The sequence below is a fragment of the Colletotrichum destructivum genome, chromosome 2 (genome assembly GCF_034447905.1).
Source record: "Colletotrichum destructivum chromosome 2, complete sequence".
In the NCBI taxonomy this organism is placed as follows: domain Eukaryota; kingdom Fungi; phylum Ascomycota; class Sordariomycetes; order Glomerellales; family Glomerellaceae; genus Colletotrichum; species Colletotrichum destructivum.
Window position 1 is genome coordinate 722,164 of NC_085897.1, and position 20,084 is coordinate 742,247.

The following is a 20,084-nucleotide window of genomic DNA, read 5'->3' on the forward strand; positions in this document are numbered from 1 at the left end:
TCATTGTTGGCCCGGCGTTTCGGATGTGAATTGGTCACAACGTTGACTGGGAGCAATCGGCAGCAAGAATCCCAAAATGGTTGCCAGTGTTAATATTACTCACCGCCTCAGAGATCCTCCTGTCATGGGGCGCGGGGTGATGGCTTAGGTGGGCACAAGGCGTGGTGTATTAGCTGTGTATGTAGGATTAACACGATTCACGAATGGCTTTGACAAGGAGCTGCCCGCCAGCTTTTGCCCCCTTTTCTTCTGCTTGTGGTAACAATCGCTCATGTAGTTGGTGACTGCTGTTTCTTATCGAGAGCAAGCTAGTTGGCGAAGACTGAAAGGGTCCAGCGTCTATGCCGGAGGAGCTTTCGAGATCCATTCTGGGTTTTTTTTTTTAAATCCCAAACGGGTGGACACTGAGTAGATCAAACCGACAGGCCTCATCCGTCTCGGATGGGGTCTCGTCGGGGCTTCTGCGTGGCGTCTCGAAGGACATAACAAAGCAGTGGGGGGGTCAACCGATGACGAAATGATGAATAACTCTTGGGGATGTTGTTGCTGTATGCCCGGCGTCTCTTCGCCGACAAGCCTCACGTTGAATGTCACCGTCACGGGATATCCAGACATGGCCCAGTCCCTCCTCGCGGGCGGCGGGAGTTGAGTTCGACATCCTCGCCCAGCGTAGGAGGGAAACACGGCCCACCGAATCTACTGATGCCATGATACTCTTATTGATTCTCGTACATATTGCCAAACGGGGCCTGTGAGGGACCTGTTGGACTGGAGGGCGGCTTGAAACGCAGAGTGATTCTACTCTGGTTGCGAAGATAAACTAGACGGAAACACATGTGTATCTGTAAATATACAGAGAACAAAGTTGGATCTTACAGCCAGGACAGACCCCATAAGCCAGCGGCGAGCGATGCTTCTCCCACATCGTCAGAGACTGTTGATGCCGAAGTACCTGAGCCTAGTCAACCTTCCAGGCCTCTGTTCACAGATTGTGTGAAAGTCAATGCCAGACAGAGGTCGTATCTGGCGATGGTATTGAGACATGCCTCAGCAGCCTCGTTACCGCCTACATCACTGTGTCAAGGTTGCACAACAGGTAGCAGACGTTGCCTCGTCCGTGAGTTCCACGTCCGTCTCACCAGGCTGACTGATGGGCGAGGCTGGGAGTTTGCTATATCACACTTGAATTACAGCCTTACCCCTTGTATTACAATAAATGCGTATTGAAGAGAAAAGGCGTACTTGTTCACTTATTTAGCACTTTCTTGTGGGCTGTAAACTGGCAAATCAAGAAAAACGATAGCAACAGAGAACGTTTTCCAGCTACACTTACGAGAAATGAATAAATAGCACAGGCAGCATAGTCGCCGCCGCGCTACAGCAAGGCCTCATGACTATCAGGAGGAAGTTTACATCCTCGTGCGTTTCTCTGTACGTCATTGTCGAACTCAAGGAATGACGGAGAGAAACCATGAAGAGTTGGATTGCTACAATTATAGATAACGCATATGAAGCATAGCAGAGTTGTCCTTTCAACTAGAAAAACGATACAACTACCCACTCGCTCTCAGCCCCTACCGTCTCTACCACGTCATGCCCAGACACTCTAACTATCAGACAGACAGTCGTCACACGACCTCCAATAGGGAGACGATTCGTCCATCCAAGAGCTATCACACGCGCGGCAGCACGCCCGATGCCGCCATGCACAACCCACCAGGCATCGTCCCCTCTCACCCAGATCACACCAAGCAATTTCCCGCCCACGATACCCTCCGTCCGATATCCGCGTCTTCCTCCACAGCGTTCCAGAGCGTCCTAGCAACGACTCGAGCCGTCCTGCCACGGACCAGGAGGACCGCGCCGTCAGAGCACCGATCCGACACCCGCTCTAGCGCCCCGATCCGTCCGGAGGGGGGAGGGAAGTGGGAGGGAAGTGGGGACACAGACGCGCAGACGCGCAGACACGAAAAGAGAGGCAGGTGATGGACCGCAAAGCTTGTAGCTCCTCATGAACGCGGAGCCCGTGCCGGGCCGCAGAAAGCACGGGGGTGGGGGGTTTGCGCTCGACGCATACCTCGAAGTAGGAGCCTCGGGGATGGCCAAGCGGCGGCGGCGGCGGCGGCGGCGGTGGGTCCTCGGATGACTTCCCGGAATAGACGCCGCCACGGACCCCCGTTGCATCGAAGTAGACGCGGGCCCCCTCTCGCATCGGCGCCCAGCAAGGAGCAGCAAAGCGCCATAGGAAAGGGCAATGGACCCCGCGGGCTGGCTCTGGGCGATGGGAAATGCCATGATGGGGAACAAATTGCTGTCCTCCTCCCTCTCCTGGTATCTCTCTTTCTGCATAGGTATTCTAAGCATGCACGCTTCGTGCAGCGGGTGTCGTGCGTACACTGCAGCCATCGCAAGATGGCTGACGCATTGGCACGACACTCCCAAGGTAAGTCGGATATACCCAGCCAAAGAGTCAATTAGTCGTCTCTCACTATATGTGCTCTAGTATCGTACTGCACCATCACAAAGAGGGAGAGGCTTCATCTAATTTTTCTTCTTTCCATGACAGATAAAACATTGCAGGCAGCCGGACGCTTGCCCGTGTCCGAAGCAGCATCAGGCGCCTTCACTTACAACAGTTACACACACACACACACACGCTTACACACATACCAAAAGAGACGAGAGACGAGCGTCGTGCCGAAGCACAGGCTTAGTCACCCTCCCAATTGGCAGTCCGACCTCACCCAAAGCATGACGGACGGACACGACATGTTATCGGACACGGGGGATGGATGGATGGATGAATGGGATGGGATGGGATGGGATGGGACGGGACGGGGGAACTCAGCAGCCACAATCCACGACCTTTGGCCTCGTCCACGCCCGCGTCCGCGCCAACGCCCGCGCCTCCGGACCCAAGCACCACCACTTGCTTTCTCCAGCCAGACAGGGCGCCAGCACATACACCACTCCTTCTCACAACTCAGCTAAGCACCATCGCAGCACGGCACGGCACGGCACAGCACCACCCCCCACCCAAGCCCAGCTCCGTCCTCAGCCCGTTACCCACCCAGCGGCGGGCGTGAGCGAGCGTGAGAGTGAGCCAGTTTGTGGGTGGGTGTGCGCCAGCTATGGGCGAATGCAGTGAGCGAGCGCAAAAGATCACGCGCCCTTGCTGCTGCTGACTGGCCCGTTAGCTGAAGGACGCAGCGGCGCGCGCGCTGGCGCAGGGCAAGGCCAGGGCAGGGCAGCAAACGACGCTGCCTTATTTACGATTCCCGAGACATCAGAGGGAGAGAGGGAGGAGAGGAGTAAAGACTCTTGCCAAGAAGAGAGGGAAGAACAGAAGAAGACAAGAAGAAAGGAAAAAAAAGGGTGGCCAGAGAAAAGATGGACGAAACGCCAAAGGATGGACGTAGTGGAGTGCTTGTGGTCGAGACATATGTCTAGGTGTCACGCAGCGAAACATGTCCCTCTTCTTTCCCCTTGGCTCACCGCTTGCGTGGTCGTTACCTATTCTAGGTACCAGCAACAGGCCAAAGTTGACGATGCATGTGTCATCACCAACCGGCAGTCTCGGCTGTTGACCGCATCGCCGAGTTCTTAACGGGAGCGGATGGTGCTTGCTGCTGGCGGTGTTGTGTCTTGTGCGTGGCTGGTTTGTGTATGGCGTGAGGCGTGGCCCCCCGGCCGGACCATGTGGCTGTCCTCCCCGGCGGATGGACCGCGCCGATGGGCGATGAACGATGGATGATGCGTGATGCCCGCAGTGGTTGCGACAAGCGAGGTCGTCAGTCGGACCACCATCCGGTACATGGCAGCTCGTAGCCTTGTTCGGATAGAGTCATTGCGCTGGGGAGGGGGCGAATCCCCCTCAAAGGATCGCAAGGGCTGGATGGTGCTATGCTGAATTCATAGGGAAAGGTGTGTGAGTGAGAGTGTGAGTGAGAGAGCGAGAGAGAGACCGGTAGACAGCAGGAAGCCATTGATCCATCCCACTGCACACATAGGCGGCGGACGCCGGAAGACAGACAGATACACACAAACACACTGGACAATGGTGGCTAAACGCTCGAACGCGGGAGTCCATGACGCAGGCAGCACTGTTGGTTTCTTCCGTCCGGGTTGGAGTAGGATCGCGAGCCTACTCCAAGCCTCTGGCGTCTCTGCCATTCTGCCCATCACTGCCGCATTCTCCCACCAGAATAGTGCACTACTGCAAGCACTCTAGCCAACGCGTGTCCCTGTCGGGGAGCACTGAGGCGAGAGGCGTTGAGGGCACGAGGCCGACCTTCACCCTTCACCCAGGGCAAGGGCGATGGGGCCAGGCTTCAGTGGCGGCTCCAAGGTAGGGGGGGTCAGTCGTCGTTCTCATCCTGATTCCAAGGAGGAGAGGGGGGGGGGGGGGGGGGGGGGCTGGCTTAACGACTGATGTCCGCTTTTGTTAGCAAAGTCGGCGGTGGTCACAGGCGAAACCTTAGCAGAATCAACCCCTAGAACCTAAAGGGTGGTCACTCATTGGAAGAGACATATACGATGTGGTATCCGAACACACATTCATTAGATCCAACGCCTAGCCTCTCGCCGCCTGGCTCTGGAAGCCTTGGCTGAAGCCTGACCCTCAGTTACGTGCAGGCCGTTTCCATCGCGGCTCGCCCTGCCCTGTCTTGTGTGGGGGACAGGGGAGAGGGGGGGGGGGGGGGGGGGAAATCCGTTGACTGCGGATCGGGGGAGGCGATGGGGGAGGGGGGTCATGGGCTGAGCTGTGGCGAACAAGACTACGTCAAGAGGGTTACACCAACATCTAACCAACTTGCAACTGCTAGTGGCAGGGTGGATGAGTGGTGATGACTTCTGCCCAACGTTTCGCCCGTTCCGACTGGGGGTGTGTAGTGTGGAACGAGAGACCCCGTATGAGACTCCTCCTCCTGAGGAGGTCTTGGGTGATGTCTGTTTGGATAATTCTGTCACCTTCTTCCCCTCCTCGCCTCACCTACCCTGAGGCGCCCACGCGCCGTCGCCGGTCTGCATACGGGTGGACTGCAGCACGTTCGCCGGTTGTTCCAAAGAAGCGCGGCATTTTTTTTTTTCGCGCTCTCCTACCAAAACCCGCTCGGCTACAGCAACAATGCACTACTACGTCCGCCGCCCCCATCTGTCCCAGAGGCCCGGCCACTGAACGGCTGCGAAGCTTGCCCGGGACATGGGCGATTTCTAAGCAGTTTCGTCGTGAATATGTGACTCTCCCCACGCCAAGGGCTGTTGTGTTCTGCGGCGGGAGAGATAGGAGAGGTTGGAAAAGGGGCAAGGCAGCATCCGGCATCCAGCATGGCGCCCAAAGTCCCATTGTTTGACGTTTCGTCTGCGGGGAAATGCGAGGGACAAAAAGGGCGCAAGTGATTTCGTCTCGACAGTCGGTCAAGCTGTGACCGGTTTCTGTTTGACTCCCTGCGGAGCGTTGCTATACCACGACACAACCACCGCGCACGTTGGGCAACGGTCGATCGCATCTAAAGGCTAGATGCTTGTACAGAGCACGCCGCGGCTGACGCCTGCCATGATATCCAATCAGTCAGTCAGTTAGTCGGTCAGTCTTGAGCTTGTCAGCCGTCTACTGGTGTGCTAGCCACGACAACAAGGCCGACGGCAGACCCTTATGCCGCTCGTCGTGAGCGTGGGATTCTTAAACAGCAACCTGCCGAACGGCATCTCTCCAATCTGTCTGCCTGCCTGCTTGTGATATTGCTCTGACACTCTTGACGTTCAGGGACAACAGAACATAAGGGACCCCGCCAAATAGGGGGGGGTCCTCGTGAGTCCTCCCCCCGAGAATAGCTGCATTGGGCTGCTGGTGACGCGGAACTGTCGGCGTCGAATGGGTGAGGTGGCTGCACGTCGTATGCATCCTGTACATGCCACGGCCTTGGTAGCCTAACCGTCGAATCATGTAGGTACACCAGGGCTGCCCGCTCGTGTGCGTGCGTTTGCTGGGCGCCTGGGAGGAGGGTGATGGCGCACAAGACGTGACCAGGCCAGTAGCCCATGTACATTTACTAGCGCGATGGCCGCGAACAACTGACGACGATGGACTGCCCGCCCTTTGGCCGAGCAGAGCCCAGGCCATCTCAAGAGTGGCCGGAGGTTGAGAACGCGGGCCATTGTCGCCATTGGAGGATGAGGATGGATGGAGTGTCCGCCGGCTTCCATCGATGTCCGACAAGCAACTCGTGGCGGGACGGCTGGCCTTTCCTCGGCGTCGGTCAAGTTGATCATCCTCCAGAAAGGTTTAGCCGTGAGAAGATCGCTCGTCAATCATGACGAGTTGAAACCGCCATTAGCCCACCGATACCAGAAAATTCCCCATGGCCTCGGGCTTTTGGGGGGGGGGGGTCGAGTCCTTGAGAACAAAATTCGTTTCCAGCTACCAATTTGATAGCAGAGAAGCTTGGGTACGATGCCATGGAGCCCTTCCCGGCCCTGGAGTCCCTGATACGAGCAGCCGGATTTAGTTTACACATTAAACCTGACCAAGATCTCGAGTCTCCGGCAATATCGAGCATCGGGGAGGGGGGCGGGGGGTTGCAGGGTCGTCGGCAACTGCGGTCCAATGCAGCAGCATCACTACACATGGATCAGGAACTCCCGTCCACTGGCGGTGGCACTTGACGTAGCACTGGACGTGGCAGAGTATTGAGATGGGTCACTGGCCACAAAGGGCGTCAGATCGGATTGGAGCTCTCGCCATATCCCGCCCGCGTTTCCCCTCAAATGTTAGTTGCGGTGAAGGTGCCCAACGGCCCAGTCTGCAGGTAATCCGATTCACGATACCCTGCCCTTTGGCTGCTGCTGGAGGGGGGAGGAGTCGTAAGGGAATGAAGAGACAAATAAAGCGGAAAAGACAAGGACAAGATCTGGGAAAGAGTCCCGAAATTGCCAACAAACTCGACCGATTCAACCGATAGTTTTCGGCCTGGCCCAAGTCCAGCATCCACTTGACGGGGCCCTTGCCCTTGAGGGCTGACGGCTCATGACCCATACCATGGGCAGTGCCCTGCCACCGCTAAAGATGGTCGGTGGAGTTGGACCCTTGGAAGTTGTACGGGCACACAAGGACCTCTACATCGTACCTAGCCTTGAGAGCATGACATCGTGGGCCGTGGCTTGTTCTCTACCTGGGTGGGTCTCGAAAAATCTCGAAGGTCTTCGCGGTTTTGTCTCTCACTCTCTCGCTCTCTCTCTATCGTCGTGTATGGGAGATCCCAGGTGCTTGGCCTGAAAGACCGCATGCCAAAGGTTAGCCGTATGTAGCTACTTGGTCTCTGGTCTTTGGTTTTGCTGGCAAATCACCCGTATGGGAAATGAGCTGCCATCCGTTCTGGCACCTGGACCATCAAGCGTAAGCCTTTCTCCGAGTCCAAGGCGGTTGAGGTCTCAAGCAAGCTGTCAATCCTCGCGAGACTTCGTCTTCAGGGTCCAAACCCCTTAGTGTGTTCCCCATAGCGTTGTAGCCAGTTGATGGCGCAGTCGAGAGCCCGGACATATTCATAGAAACAGACCACTGAGACCCGAGACCCAAGACCCAAGACTCAAGAAGACTCAAGACTCAAGAAGCCTGCCTGCCTGCCCGGTTGTTGTTGGCACGGCATGTCGATGGTGGACCCGCGTCGGGTTTCCTTTGTTCGGTGCAGCCGTGCCTGCCTATGCCTCTGGATTGAACGGAACACCGCGAGCCTCCTTCAACCCTGTTTTTCCATCATGCGGTTTTCGAACCCAGGCCGCCAGGCTCCGTCGGCTTATTGACTCAACCAGCCTTGCCTGACGGACTCAGAAGGGAAGGCGCAGATCGTCAGCCCGGCTCCCTGGTGTTGAAATATCTCCGTCAGGTGGCTGCACCTGAGAATCTCCCAATGTGTCACCTCCTGCAAGCTGATGGGGCCTTTTGATGTTCTGCGCCAGAAACCCTCCAGGGGTTGTTGTGGACCACGGACCACGCGTGTGTCTGTTCAACACGAGGGCAGAGACACTGTTCCAGGGGGCCTGACGTGTCGTCGGGTAAGAACAACAGGGGATGCACTGTGCTGTACTCTGTACTGTAGTTTGTGACCATGATGCCGGGGGCACGCCCAGGGGGTGCAGTCGTGTTCAAGCGAGTCAACTGGCTGCGTATCTGTTGTGTCTCTTGGGATCGACGCAATATGATTGGTCACCAAGGACGAGGGGAATGTTATACCGACTTGTGTTCACCTCCAACATTTTGCTTTTTCAAACAATTTCGCCCTGACTCGCCCATGTGTCGAGTTTCTCGGTATGCAGGCTTGGTTTTGACCAGGCTCGGGCAGGCTGAGATGGACTGTCCCATCTGACTGACAATTGGTCGTTTAATCTGGGGGAGAGGGCCAACGTTCTCACCGTCCGTGTTGGAGTATTGTAGGTACTGCGGCTGGTAGGCTGGGAGGGTGTTTGGTTCTTCATCAGTTCTGATACAATGATTATACCGTTTTGCACGCGAGACTCTGCACCAGACTGGGAGTCCGTGGTTAACGTTGCGTTGCGGCGCAGGTTCGGTTATGCAGACCGCCAGGCCGACAAGGTCTTGGGGACTTGGAAGGAAGATTGAGCGGCGGCTTGTAGACTCCTGTAGACTCTCGAGAGCACGAAGCCGCCCAATCAGAGGGCAAGCATTTGATTTCTGTACACAGCAGGTATACAGCCACACGCTCTCAATATCCGGTTGACAGTGTCGCCAACGGCAACCGCTGGCAACATTTTGGGGAGATTTCTTATTTCAATCCAGGTGCCTCAATGCCTCGCCCTAGTGGTGAGAAGCTCGCGCCGGTCCTTGCAGACCGATGCCATGTCCCGACGCGGGTCCCGAGACCACTGGTGAGCGAGCGGTGACGTTCAGAACGGCACGTGATTGCCATGCGAGCAAAGGACGAGTTGGCCGATTGGATCAGCAACATCTACCATGGTACTGTAGCGAACCAAATCATGAATGCTCTGGCTCCCGGCAGCGCTGTGGTGCATACGGTGGCACGGATGCTCCAGCCTTTTGCCACCCCTGTTACGTGACCGGGCTGGTTTGGTCCTTCGAAAGCGCGGCACAACTCCGCGTTTCTCCAGATTACTGTACAGCTGGCAGAGCAGGTTGGAATCTTAACGGCCTCAGGAACCTTAAAGCGGAAGACTGTCATGATCGAGCAGCCAATGAGCGTGGTGAGACAGACAGGCCGGTGATTCGTCGATAGATTGAATGACCCGAACACGATCCATAAGGCACACCTGATAATACGATTGGGCGGTCTCGCTCTCGGCGTTTGAGGTGCCGTGTGCTGTAGCAGACTGGCAGTCTGGCGGATGGAAACCATATCTCACTCACTGCCGGAGGCGAGCCGCGAACCGCGAGATCGCCATGGCAAAAGCCTGTCAAAGTTTTGCTTTGCGTGTGAACAGTGCAGTGTAGGAGCCTGTCTACGCCTGGCCTGGTTGTTGGGAGCCTGGAATTTTTTGTCCCTGGATGAACCAGTCGTACCTTGGCCAGCGAACCCTTGCCGGACAACACCACCACCCTCAAGGGGTGACGATAGGAGAACATGGTCTCCCATCGGGAAGGTTGAACACTGTAGAGAGCACGGTGTCCCGACTTGTGGAGCGTGCGGTATTTCTCCTGGTGCAGGCAGCAGGCTGGTGGTGTGTTGCAGCAATCTCATCCAAGGCGAGAGAATGCATGGACTTTCATTTCCGTTGCAGCTTTTGCTGGGCCTTGCTGCGCAGCTGCGGGAACAACAAATGCCAAAATGCCGCGTTTGGCTAGGTGAAGCCGCGAAGTCCTGACTCCTGGACAAGCCCATCGATTTGTCCGAGTTACTTGAAGGGCAGGAGAAGCCTAAAAGCACATTCGTGTATATGTGCTCTGTATTGTAATAGAACTGGAATATTGTGCACCGTTCTTCGGGCAATTATTGTCGCGCCACAATTCTGTCGGCAGGAATTCGATCAGGGGTGGCCAAGCGCTCAAAAGGTTGCCTCGTCTAGATTAGGTACGAAAGCGCACATGAACGCATCTCGACGGCCTCGCCTGACGTACGAACATGTAGGCATGTTGAGTGAGCACCTGGTACAATCGAGCCTGGAAGCGATGCTCCAAAGCCGACCCAGAGAGGTGGTCAAGCCAAACACGGGCCACGGCCTTGTGGAATCAACCGCGTTAATCCCATGCCATTCTAGACCGGCCGGGTCGGAGAAGGCAGCATCAGTGAGGCGAAGCCGTAAAGGGGAGGGAGGCAAAGTGTGAAGCAGTCATGTAGTGGACAAGACCTCCCGCGCTTCGTCAGGGTCGTCACGGCCAATATCCGTTAGGCACTGGGCTCGGCAAACAATGCGTTGGTGACTCGGTATTCGTCCAGTGTGGTCAGTGGTGACGATGAGTGGGTGCTGCAGGGTGCATACCGTCGTCATCGGCCGGAGTCTGCTTCGCTGGATGGGGGTTTCGGCGCTGAAAGAGTCAAAGACAGCAGCCAAAGACCGACCTTGGGTGGTGGTGCGCTGGTGGCTGGACCGCAGCGATTACCCAGCAGATCGGATGATGGACACAGTCCACCGAACACAGACTGTCCCTTGCCCTTTGCAGCCGGGATTGCAGGTACCAAGTACTGCACAACGGGCGCGAGATCAAGGAAGAGATTGCCCCCTGAGCCCTAGCCCCCGTGGACTGCCATTCGCCGAGCCCCGAAATAAGCAGAGGCCAGTCAGTGATCAGATTCAGAGGCGCGCAAGGCAGCGAGAGAACCTCGCAAAAGGCACTGAGTGAGGGTGGATGGAGGCCCCATCCCAGTGTCGCCGTGGTGCCGGGGTGTGGTGTGCATTGGTGCGAGTGGGCGAGGACTGCAGAGTCCAAGTCTGGTCCTGGTTCGGTTTGGGTTGGACCTGGCCTGTGGTCTGGGCTGGGCTGCTTGGGACGCCTCCCGGGATAGGGATGGATGCGTAAGGAAAATGGGGACCCAAGGCGCGGACAGAGTAGACGTGGACGGATGGATGGGTACCTGCTGGCGAGGGCGGTCAGTGGTCAAGCGCCAACTTTGTTAAGTGAGAGAGGAGGATAGGAGGAGAAGGGATTAAAAAAAGGAGAGGGAAAAAAAAAAAAAAGGTACCGGACAGGTTGCCTCGGTGCAGCAGGTTGATGTGAGTACGATGTACCTGCTATGCTATACCCGCGACAAACCAACCTCCCTGGCCCATATGCAAGGTACAGGCGACTGGCACAAATTGCACAAGGCTAGGCTAATACTCTCCAATACATCTGGAAGCCTCGGGAGACTGGGACATCCCAACTGCCAGAGAGCGCTAAGAGCCGAACCGCTATTAACGACTTTTCTTCTTCGCTTTCCTTGAGCGCCGAATGACTTGATAACTTTTGTTTCTCTGGGAGGCGCCCTGGCGTGTCCGGCAAGGATGTGCCACTGTGGTACCGTTGTTGAGATGAGGTGTTGGCTCGAGTCGGCCAGACCACAGGATTCTGGAGGAATGTTGCACACGTAAGCTATCGGTTCCTTGTGACTATATTGCTGTCTTGAGGTACATGTATTCATTCGTACAGTAAATGAATGGCTGGAGCCGGGGACGAAGATGGAGCGTCGGGCGAGGACTGATCTGTCCTTGTTTGTTATCAAATTTTGTCAGCTTTGCTTTTCTGCGTGACCCCCCCGGCCATTTGTTGGCTGCCATCCACCTGACTTGCAGTATTCTCCGGGTCTTGATTGTTGTTGCCACGATGGACGTTGGCAGAGGCCGTGTTGAGCGGATAGAGCAGACATTGTATCCTATTCGTACATGGCACGTCAGGCCGAGGCGCGTAATGACCGTCCTTCGCGTCCTTAGGTCAGTCCCAGTCTTACTCACATCACACTCTTGTGTTGTGCCGATTCACGGTACACCCATGGGTGGCCGTCCGTCGTGTTTGAGCGTATGGCTTACTTTATGGACATCGGGCCAATCAAACGCTCACCCCAGCATTGCAATGGACCCACACTAGGTTTTCTCATTGAAGGACGGGCCGGGGAAACAGCAGAGGTCGGGTCCAGCGGCACTGCGTTGCTAGGTGGGAAGGCAGGAGGCAGGAGGCAGGAGCCCTGTCTGCAGCGAACACAACAGCAGCAACAGCGCCTGCCTGCGTCTACGCCTGGGCAGTTGTGCAGGTGCAGGTGCGATGCTGCAGGTGTTGCCTCCCCCCTCCCCCCTGCCCCCTGCCCCCTGCCCTCTTCCCTTTGCCCTCCTGCCTCCTGTCCTTCTTGTTTTCCTTCCTGCTGGTTGGCACACTTGCGCCTGCCTCCCTAGGTACCTAGGTACCCTGAGTAGAAGTGGATCATGCTCCGGCTGCTTCCCGCTGTTCCTAAGCTTCTAGCTGGCCCTGACTTTCTCTCATACTGAGACACCTCACTCGGGGAACAGACGAGTGTGAGTGAGACCAGCTTTCTACCCGCCCGTGAGGTGTCGGACGTAGACGTAGCAACCTGACCCGGATAGCAATAGCACCGTTAGTACACAGGGGATCTGGTCCTTTGCTTGTGGTGTCGTGCTGTCTGCCACCCACATCCATCATCCATCGTCCATCCATCCAACCAGCCAGCCATCCACACTCGAATCGGTGAGCGAGTTGAAGTCAGCATCGTGTGAGAGTGAGTGGGTGTCTGTGCTTGTGTCCACTGCCGTTGGCTTTGGAGCGGTCCACCCATCCAAGAGTGCCTTCAATGACCATCACACAGAGCAGGGCAGGGCGAGGCCGAGGTCAGGCCAATGAGGAGCAAGTTCCCAGTCTCCGACTTTTTTCGAGGAAGCGGTGTCCAGGAGCGGAGTCTCAAGGAAGGGGGGAGACTAAAATAAAATAAAAACACGCCAAAACTACCTGCATCCTTCCCATCTCTCTTTGACGAGGTCCAATCCGCGGAGAGAGCGCTGGACTGTGACCCACACCCTCAGTCCTCCATCTTCCGCCTTTTTCTTAGTCCAAGTAGAGCCCCCCCCGTCCTGTCCTAAAACGGGTCGTGGGTACGTTCTCCAATCCAGATGACGAAGTACTCCCGTACCTTCTTTTTAGCGTGTGGTGGTCCAGTCTGAGCCGGTCACCCTGTCGTCTCCACAAGACCCGCCGGTTCTTTTTTGTCAATTTTTTTTCTTCCTTTCGATTTTCTATTGCATGGTGGTTTTCCACCTCAATGGCCCATGGACCACCCCCCAGGTTCCAATTCCAAACCAACGCCGACTCGACCGAAGTAAGCCGGGCAGGCGTCCGACAACAACTGCCAGCCAGACTCGCACCGGTCACACCCTCCCCAGTCCCAATCCCAGTCTCGCCAGTGCGTCCAAATTCAGGTCAGGAGGGCGGGCACATGGATGAATCGACTTTGTGGCCACCGAGGTGTCCCGTTCCTAGAGGCGTTGATGATGATGTACTGCACTCGGTGGGAAACGTTCCCAGAGAACTGATGGACGACGGGTGAGCAGTGCGCCTTGAGACTGATAATTCCGTTGTTTATTGATTTAATACTTACCTCATTCTTATTGGCGTCTCAAAAATGGTCCTGCGGTGTGAGAGGAGTCGAGGTATTTTCTTACACTTTTGTCGCTCTTTCCCTCTCTTGCTCCTGCTTCCGCACTGCACTCACCTGCTACTGGTCCCTTCCCTTTTGGTCTGGTCCATCCCCAAGTTCCCGCCAGAGATGACCCACTTCGCTGTCGGGCTTTCCTCCTCCTGCCTGTCACTGTCACTGACTTGACCCAAAGTACCGACCTCCCCTTCATTGCTGAACAGTTACCTGCTTGCCCTGCTTCAAAGGTACCTCGCCCGCTGCTTGAGCCCACCCGCCGCTACGAACCGCTGTACTCCCTACCCTCCCACCCACCCATCTCCCTCACTTCACTCACTGCACTTCGCCCTCCCGGTCTCCTCCTTTCGCCTCCATTCACACGCACGCCGCCATCATTCCTCTCCACTTTACATCCTCACCCCCATCCCCGTCCTCTCTCTCCCCATCTCCATCCCATCCATCCCAACCCGTCCCATCCATTTCACTCCTCGAAATTCTTCTTTTCCGACCCTGTTCTTCCCCTTCCTCTTCTCTTCCCATATCCTCTCTTCCTCTCTCTCCTTCGTCCCCCCCCAAACCACGAATCCGCCGCATCCCGACGAAACCCATCGTCCTCGACTTTGCTCGATTCTCCAAACCCAAGTCGTCGACTATCTAGGATTCAGGTTTCCGCCCCCCTTCCACGCGACAATCAGCCGATTCGATTCGACTACCGTTGCCCCAATCACCTCGCCCGATCACGATCACGATCACGTCGAGCCATACACCTCTGTTCACCTTGAGACAGAAACACCGTTTTACCGCTCTGAGCCCTCTGAGAAAACATCGTCCGAATACCACCACGGGAACACCGTCCTTTCACCTTCGCGCGTACCTGTCAAATTTCCCTTGATTTTTCCTTTCCCAAGGTAAGCCTACTGTGCCGTTGCCCATCCCCAGCCCAATCCCATAGGTTTTGCCAAAGGTCTGGTACACAAACTTCATTCGACTCCTCCGCTTAACGCTGGTTCAAAACCAACCAACACCGACTGGCTGCCAGGCCCTAAGATGATGCACCCGAACTTCACGATCGGTTCAGCAACCCAGTCCGCCCTTGCGTACCAAGGTTTTTTGCCTCGCCGACACCAAAACCAAGCAGTGTCGGGTTGTTTCCTCGGCGCCCGGTGCGCTGGAGCAACCTGGCACTTGCTGCTGCATTGGCTCTCCACAGGGGACACCCTTCCCTGGAGCCATTGTCCGTGTCACCCTCAAGCAATTCCACACTCCAACACCGGGCCGTCATTACTTGACGCATCATACGACGAAGCTTGTGTATCAGACTCAGGCACAGACTGTCAAAGTTTTCCTGTCTCTTGGTCACTGTCACTAACTATTCATCACCCAAGATAACAGCTGCGGCTTTTCTTTTCCACGACCTTCTTCGTCTCGAGTCGAGCGGTCCTTGGATCTTGCCCGGACGCCTCAACGACCATCTTCCGTTTAAGCATCCCATTTTTCGAGCCAGTCATCGCAGTATCTTTTCACACGCAGGTATTCACACTCTTCTGGAGGTTCCTGAGCTGTCCACGACCGCCACACGCGCCGCGACTTTTCCTCTCGTCTACATTCATTTTTAGACTTCCGCCTCTCGTAGTCGACACGATCACACCTTGATGGCTATTTGCAGTTACTAAGGGCTCGTGTCATCATCCCCCTCACCACCCCGACGCCTCGTCTTCTTCGGCCTTGGACATCACCGCTAGCACGTCGCGGCTCGCTCCCTACTGCTAAGTGTTCCCTCCGAGCGCCTCGAGCATTCTCTCCGACAAAGGTCCTCTTACGGTCTTAGTCGGACTCTTCTCAATACCGCCAACATGCCTGGAGGTGTCTGTGCCGTCCTCGACTACGAGGTCGACCAAATGGCCGAGTTCGTTGCTGAGATGGCAACCCGCGTCGTTATGCCTCTGTCGACCACGGCTGTTACCCCCCCTTTCCGCAAGTTTGTCTCGCAGATCCTCTCATCTACGAGACTGCCCAAGAGCACCATCCTCCTGGGAATGAACTACCTCGCGAAACGTGTCAACACGCTTAAGCAGAACAACCCTTCGTACACGGTACCCGAGGGTCAGGTCTGGCGCATGTTGACGGTCTCGCTGCTGCTCGGCAGCAAGTTCTTGGACGACAACACCTTTCAGAACCGTTCCTGGTCTGAGGTGAGCGGCATCCCCGTCGCCGAGCTCAACGCTCTGGAACATGAGTGGTTGGAGCAGTCTGGCTGGTGTCTGTATGTCAACTTGGATTACAGCGCGGACTATAAGGCTTGGCTCACCAGTTGGGACGACTGGAAGGTCCTCAAGGACCAGGCTACAGCCAGGGCCAACCGCGAGAGGCATGTCCCCGCCATCGACACCAACATCAACCGGTACGGCGGTCGATCCGCCTACCATACGTTTGTTCAGCAGCAGGCGGCTGAGTACGAGCGCTATGAGGCCATCAAGCGCAACGAGCTGGCCCATCAGCAGGCATACGGCAACTGGAATTGGCAGTCTGCTCCGCTCACCCCACCGGACTCTGGTTATGGCACTCCCGAGTATATCAACTCTGCTACGTCGGCCAACGCCCGGTACAACGATTGGTTTTCCCAGGCAGCTGCCAGCGCCCAGTGGAACAATCGTTACCAGCAGCCGACTCATAGTTACTACGGACACCGCCACAACCAGCAGGCCTTTTCTGGACACTACAACTACTCGCAAAACATGTGGGAGCACGGTGTCGCAGAGTGCAGTTGTGCGAACTGCGTCGGGCCCGCGGTCAAGCCGCCTGCCTACTTTGCGCACCCCGGCTTCGGTCAGCCCGTCATGGGCTGAATTCATTGCGATACCCGGCGGGACCCACCACCGCCCTACGAAACTGGAAGGGAACTTGTTATCGGAAAAGTTTGGGAGGCCTAGCGTCACAGGAGACGCAGGCTTTGTTTTTTTTCTGGCATGACGATACATTTGCATTCTTCAGATACCCTCTCACGACGAGAAACCGAAAGAAGCGGTTATTTGACCGAATGGTCCCCACGTCGACATTCGACTTTACGACGCACGGGCACACGGGCTTACTTCGATGCCACCGACTCACTACACGCACTCCGTCTCGACACTTTTCTTTGGAGGAAGGTGTCGAGCCCCGCTGTGTCAGTGGCGGACGATCGATTCGGCGGCCGCGGCCCTTAATGACATATTTCTTTAATTCTTTTTCACCCCTTGGTATACGGATAAATCCCATCATTGGAGTTTGGTGGTCGGCCCCTGCGATTCCCCCCTGGAGTTCTGCGATAGATTCCGTGGCAAGTGTGTTTTTGGTGAGGATGAGAGTGATGTGCGTTTTTGCGAAGAGAGGCGTCGTCGGTTTCCTTTCCGAAGTTCGACGAATGGTTACGGTATTTTCAGCCCAGAACGACTTGGTCAACATCAACGACGTCTTTGAATGGTGGTACAATCATATTCATAACGTCTGACCACGGCTTCGATCGACACGACCCTCGGAAACGCCCAGACACCTATCCTTACTATTTCTTTTGTGGCACGTTATGGAGTTTCCCCCTTTTCTGTTATTCGTCCTGTCTCAGCACAATACCAGTTTTCCCTCTTCAATTGAGATGGGAATCTGTTCTTGCACTTGGCCTCTGTCGACGAGTTGGACCCTTGTCCGGACGTCATTGGCCTGCTGCGTCGGCGCGAAGAAAAAAAAAGACAAGTTGCAAGCAGCTTTTGTGAAGGGTGCATACGGATCATGTTTATCCTTACCGGCTGGCTATGCACAGGCATATGTTTTGTTTCGCGAGAATGGACAAAAAAAACTGGTCTCACATGGAGAGGTGTTCTGCATCATGTTCACTGGCCAAAATACGAGGTTTTCCTCCAGTAAAGGGGCCGGAGTTTTCTTCACTTTGTTATTTGGCAATCCTTGTATGGTTGGCAGGCTGATCTCGTCGTTGGAACCCAGCGTTATTGAGAAATCCCGGGTTGTCGCTGTCGCCGTCTTTCATGACATTCTTAGACGTTTATTTTTATCTTTTCCCTTCATCGCGAGTTGGACGCATTCATTAGACCGTTGTGGTCATGGAGTTGAGATGACGTTTGAGGAGGGTAATGTGGTCTCCAGTCCTGATGGAGCTGACGAAGGATTGTGGTGTTTACAAGGTCACATTGAGGAAAGGTAGTCCTGGCTGGGATTGGCGCAAGCCTCCACCATTGTATGCTCAACAGTGGCTGTCATAGGGGCACAACACCCGTGTCTGAGAGCGGATTGTGTTTCTGTCAATCAAAAGGGGCTTGGCATAGGATTATCAGTAAGGACGAGATTGGAAAGAAAAAGTAAGGATGACGAAGCGGTATGCTCACGAGGCTACACACATCACATCGGCAGTCCTATTTTGTAGGAGAACGGTAGAGGTTGTTGTCCTAGATAACCAGACAAAACCCACAAAATACATGAAGAATGACAAATCTGACCATTAGTCGAGACGTGACGTTGAACGGGAGACCTGATGGGGAAGACTGACGTGGGTTGTGAATCAGACCGAAGTGACGCCTGTGATTACAAAAGTCAAGCGGAGGGAGTGATCAATAGTGGAGGATATGCTGTGAAAGCAAGTGTCGCGGTGGTCCTTGGTGAAAGAGCACCGCCAACTGGGGCGGGCCGTTTCCTCACATTGCTCCACCCCTTGTGATTGGTCGACCTCTCAACTTCCACTCTACACCTCAATGCAACACCAGTCGGCAGATCTCACCCACACACCTTGTTCACCGAGCAGTTGGGGATTAGTAAACGGCATTTCATCCTTCTAGTTTGCGATTAATACCGCAACAGGTGACAGACCTTCGCAACCGGCGAGTGAGAGAGAGAGAGTGTGTGTGTGTGTTTGTGTGTGTAAGAGAGAGAGGACACGCGTCTTAGCGTACCGCTTCCATATTCACCAGCAGACGCCCAACGCTCGAATCTCATCCCACCTATTCAGCGGCAGGGAGAAGGAGAGAAGAAAGCAGGGAGGGGGAACAGTGTGCAAAAGAGCGAAAGGGGGGAGCAGATACACCGAAAAAGCAACCGCAGGCTGAAGCGAGGTTGTTGGATTGATGTCGCGCTTCGTGTCGGCGGGCGCGATCAACGCCGAGACGGGCGAGGCCGTCGTCGCTGAGGAGACAAAGAAGGGAGACGATGGTGCCGGTGGCGCTGCTGCTGCCGCTTCTGCCGTCGAGCCGCGAAAGAACGCCGAGTGGGAGATTGTGCAGAGGGAGCTCGAGGCGGAGAGGAAGAGGAGGGAGGAGGCGCGGCTCAAGAGCGTCGAGGGCGGCGAGAGGAGTCTGTACGACGTTTTGCAGGCGAACAAGGGTGCGTTTTTCCCTCTCTTCTCTTTCTTTTCTGTCGCTGCGGTGGTGCGCGGCGTGAAGTGGGTGGGAACCGGAACTGACATGAGAGGCACATACGACAGCCGCGAAACAGGCCGCGTTCGAGGAGGCCAACAAAATCAAGAACCAGTTCCGGGCGCTCGACGACGACGAGATCGACTTCCTCGACGAGGTGCGCGCGGCGAAGCGGGCGGAGGAGGAGAGGGTGAGGCGGGAGACGGAGGAGGGGCTCGCTGCGTTCCGGAGGGCGCAGGGCGGCGGCGTGAACCTGAAGAGGCCTGGCGGGGGGGATGTCTGGGACGGGGACGGAGGTCAGGGCGGGACCGGCGCTTCTGCTGTTGCGGCGGCGGCTGTCGATGCGGAGGCGGGAGGAGAGGGAGACGGTGTAGGAGGGGAGGAGGAGTGGGCTGTTGGGCCGAGGAAGCGGAGGAGGAGGGAGAGGGAGAGGGGGTTTGGGGTGAAGAGGGGACGATCTGGGGATGGAGTGGAGGGGGGGAACACGACGACGACGACGACAGAGGAGAAGGGGGCGGATGGGGAGAAGGCCCAGAGCAGCGGTGAGGAGAAGAGTGGCGCCGTCAAGGCCAAACCGTCGCCGCCGCCGACGAAGGGCAAGTTGAGTCTCGTGGCGTATGGCTCCGACTCAGACGACGACTGAGGCATCGGACCGAGGAGGTTCGTCCCTGGAGACGGCCCGGAAGGGATGGCGATTCTGCATGAAGAGCCGGCTGAGCGAGACACCCACGCAGCAGATTGACGTCTCTCGGACGGATAAAAGTGAACAGCCAGGATGCAAAAAAAAAACAAAAAACCCAAGAGGAGTGTGACAGTAATATTCGTAACAAGCTGAGGCCGAGTGAACCTTTTTCCCGGCCCCAACAGACCTGGTCTATGATGGGCTCCCCAGGTCTCGCGTGCCCCCCCTGTCCATTTGCGGCAGCACACGAGCTTACTAGGAGCTAGAATTACAATATGTTTTCAAAAACCCGCCGCGTCTTCATGCGGCCGGGGTATAGTTGTACAATCCCTTCTCGCCTCTCTCTGTCGCTCTCTCTCTCTCCCCCACTCTGTGCCTCTCTATGGCCCCCCCCCCCCCCCCTCTCACCCTCGTTTTTTCCCTCCT

The 20,084-nt window shown here is 56.0% G+C and overlaps 3 protein-coding genes across 3 annotated transcripts; 2 read left to right on the forward strand and 1 right to left on the reverse strand.

The window, feature by feature from the left end:
• Nucleotides 1–5,450: 5,450 nt before the first annotated feature.
• On the reverse strand, nucleotides 5,451–6,922 carry CDEST_02411 (uncharacterized protein). The gene has a single exon (XM_062918570.1). It carries the CDS (start codon nucleotides 6,122–6,124, stop codon nucleotides 5,684–5,686), a length of 441 nt encoding a protein of 146 aa, XP_062774621.1. The 5' UTR covers nucleotides 6,125–6,922; the 3' UTR covers nucleotides 5,451–5,683.
• Nucleotides 6,923–13,103: 6,181 nt separating this feature from the next.
• Nucleotides 13,104–16,466, forward strand: CDEST_02412 (Putative cyclin PHO80). The gene is made up of 2 exons (XM_062918571.1): nucleotides 13,104–14,491; nucleotides 14,969–16,466. The coding sequence occupies exon 2, from the start codon at nucleotides 15,437–15,439 to the stop codon at nucleotides 16,427–16,429; it is 993 nt and encodes a 330-aa protein (XP_062774622.1). The 5' UTR covers nucleotides 13,104–14,491; nucleotides 14,969–15,436; the 3' UTR covers nucleotides 16,430–16,466.
• Nucleotides 16,467–18,314: 1,848 nt separating this feature from the next.
• On the forward strand, nucleotides 18,315–20,083 carry CDEST_02413 (Putative PSME3-interacting protein). Its single transcript, XM_062918572.1, has 2 exons — nucleotides 18,315–18,944; nucleotides 19,045–20,083. Exons 1-2 carry the CDS (start codon nucleotides 18,689–18,691, stop codon nucleotides 19,617–19,619), a joined length of 831 nt encoding a protein of 276 aa, XP_062774623.1. The 5' UTR covers nucleotides 18,315–18,688; the 3' UTR covers nucleotides 19,620–20,083.
• The last annotated feature ends 1 nt before the right edge of the window (nucleotide 20,084 follows it).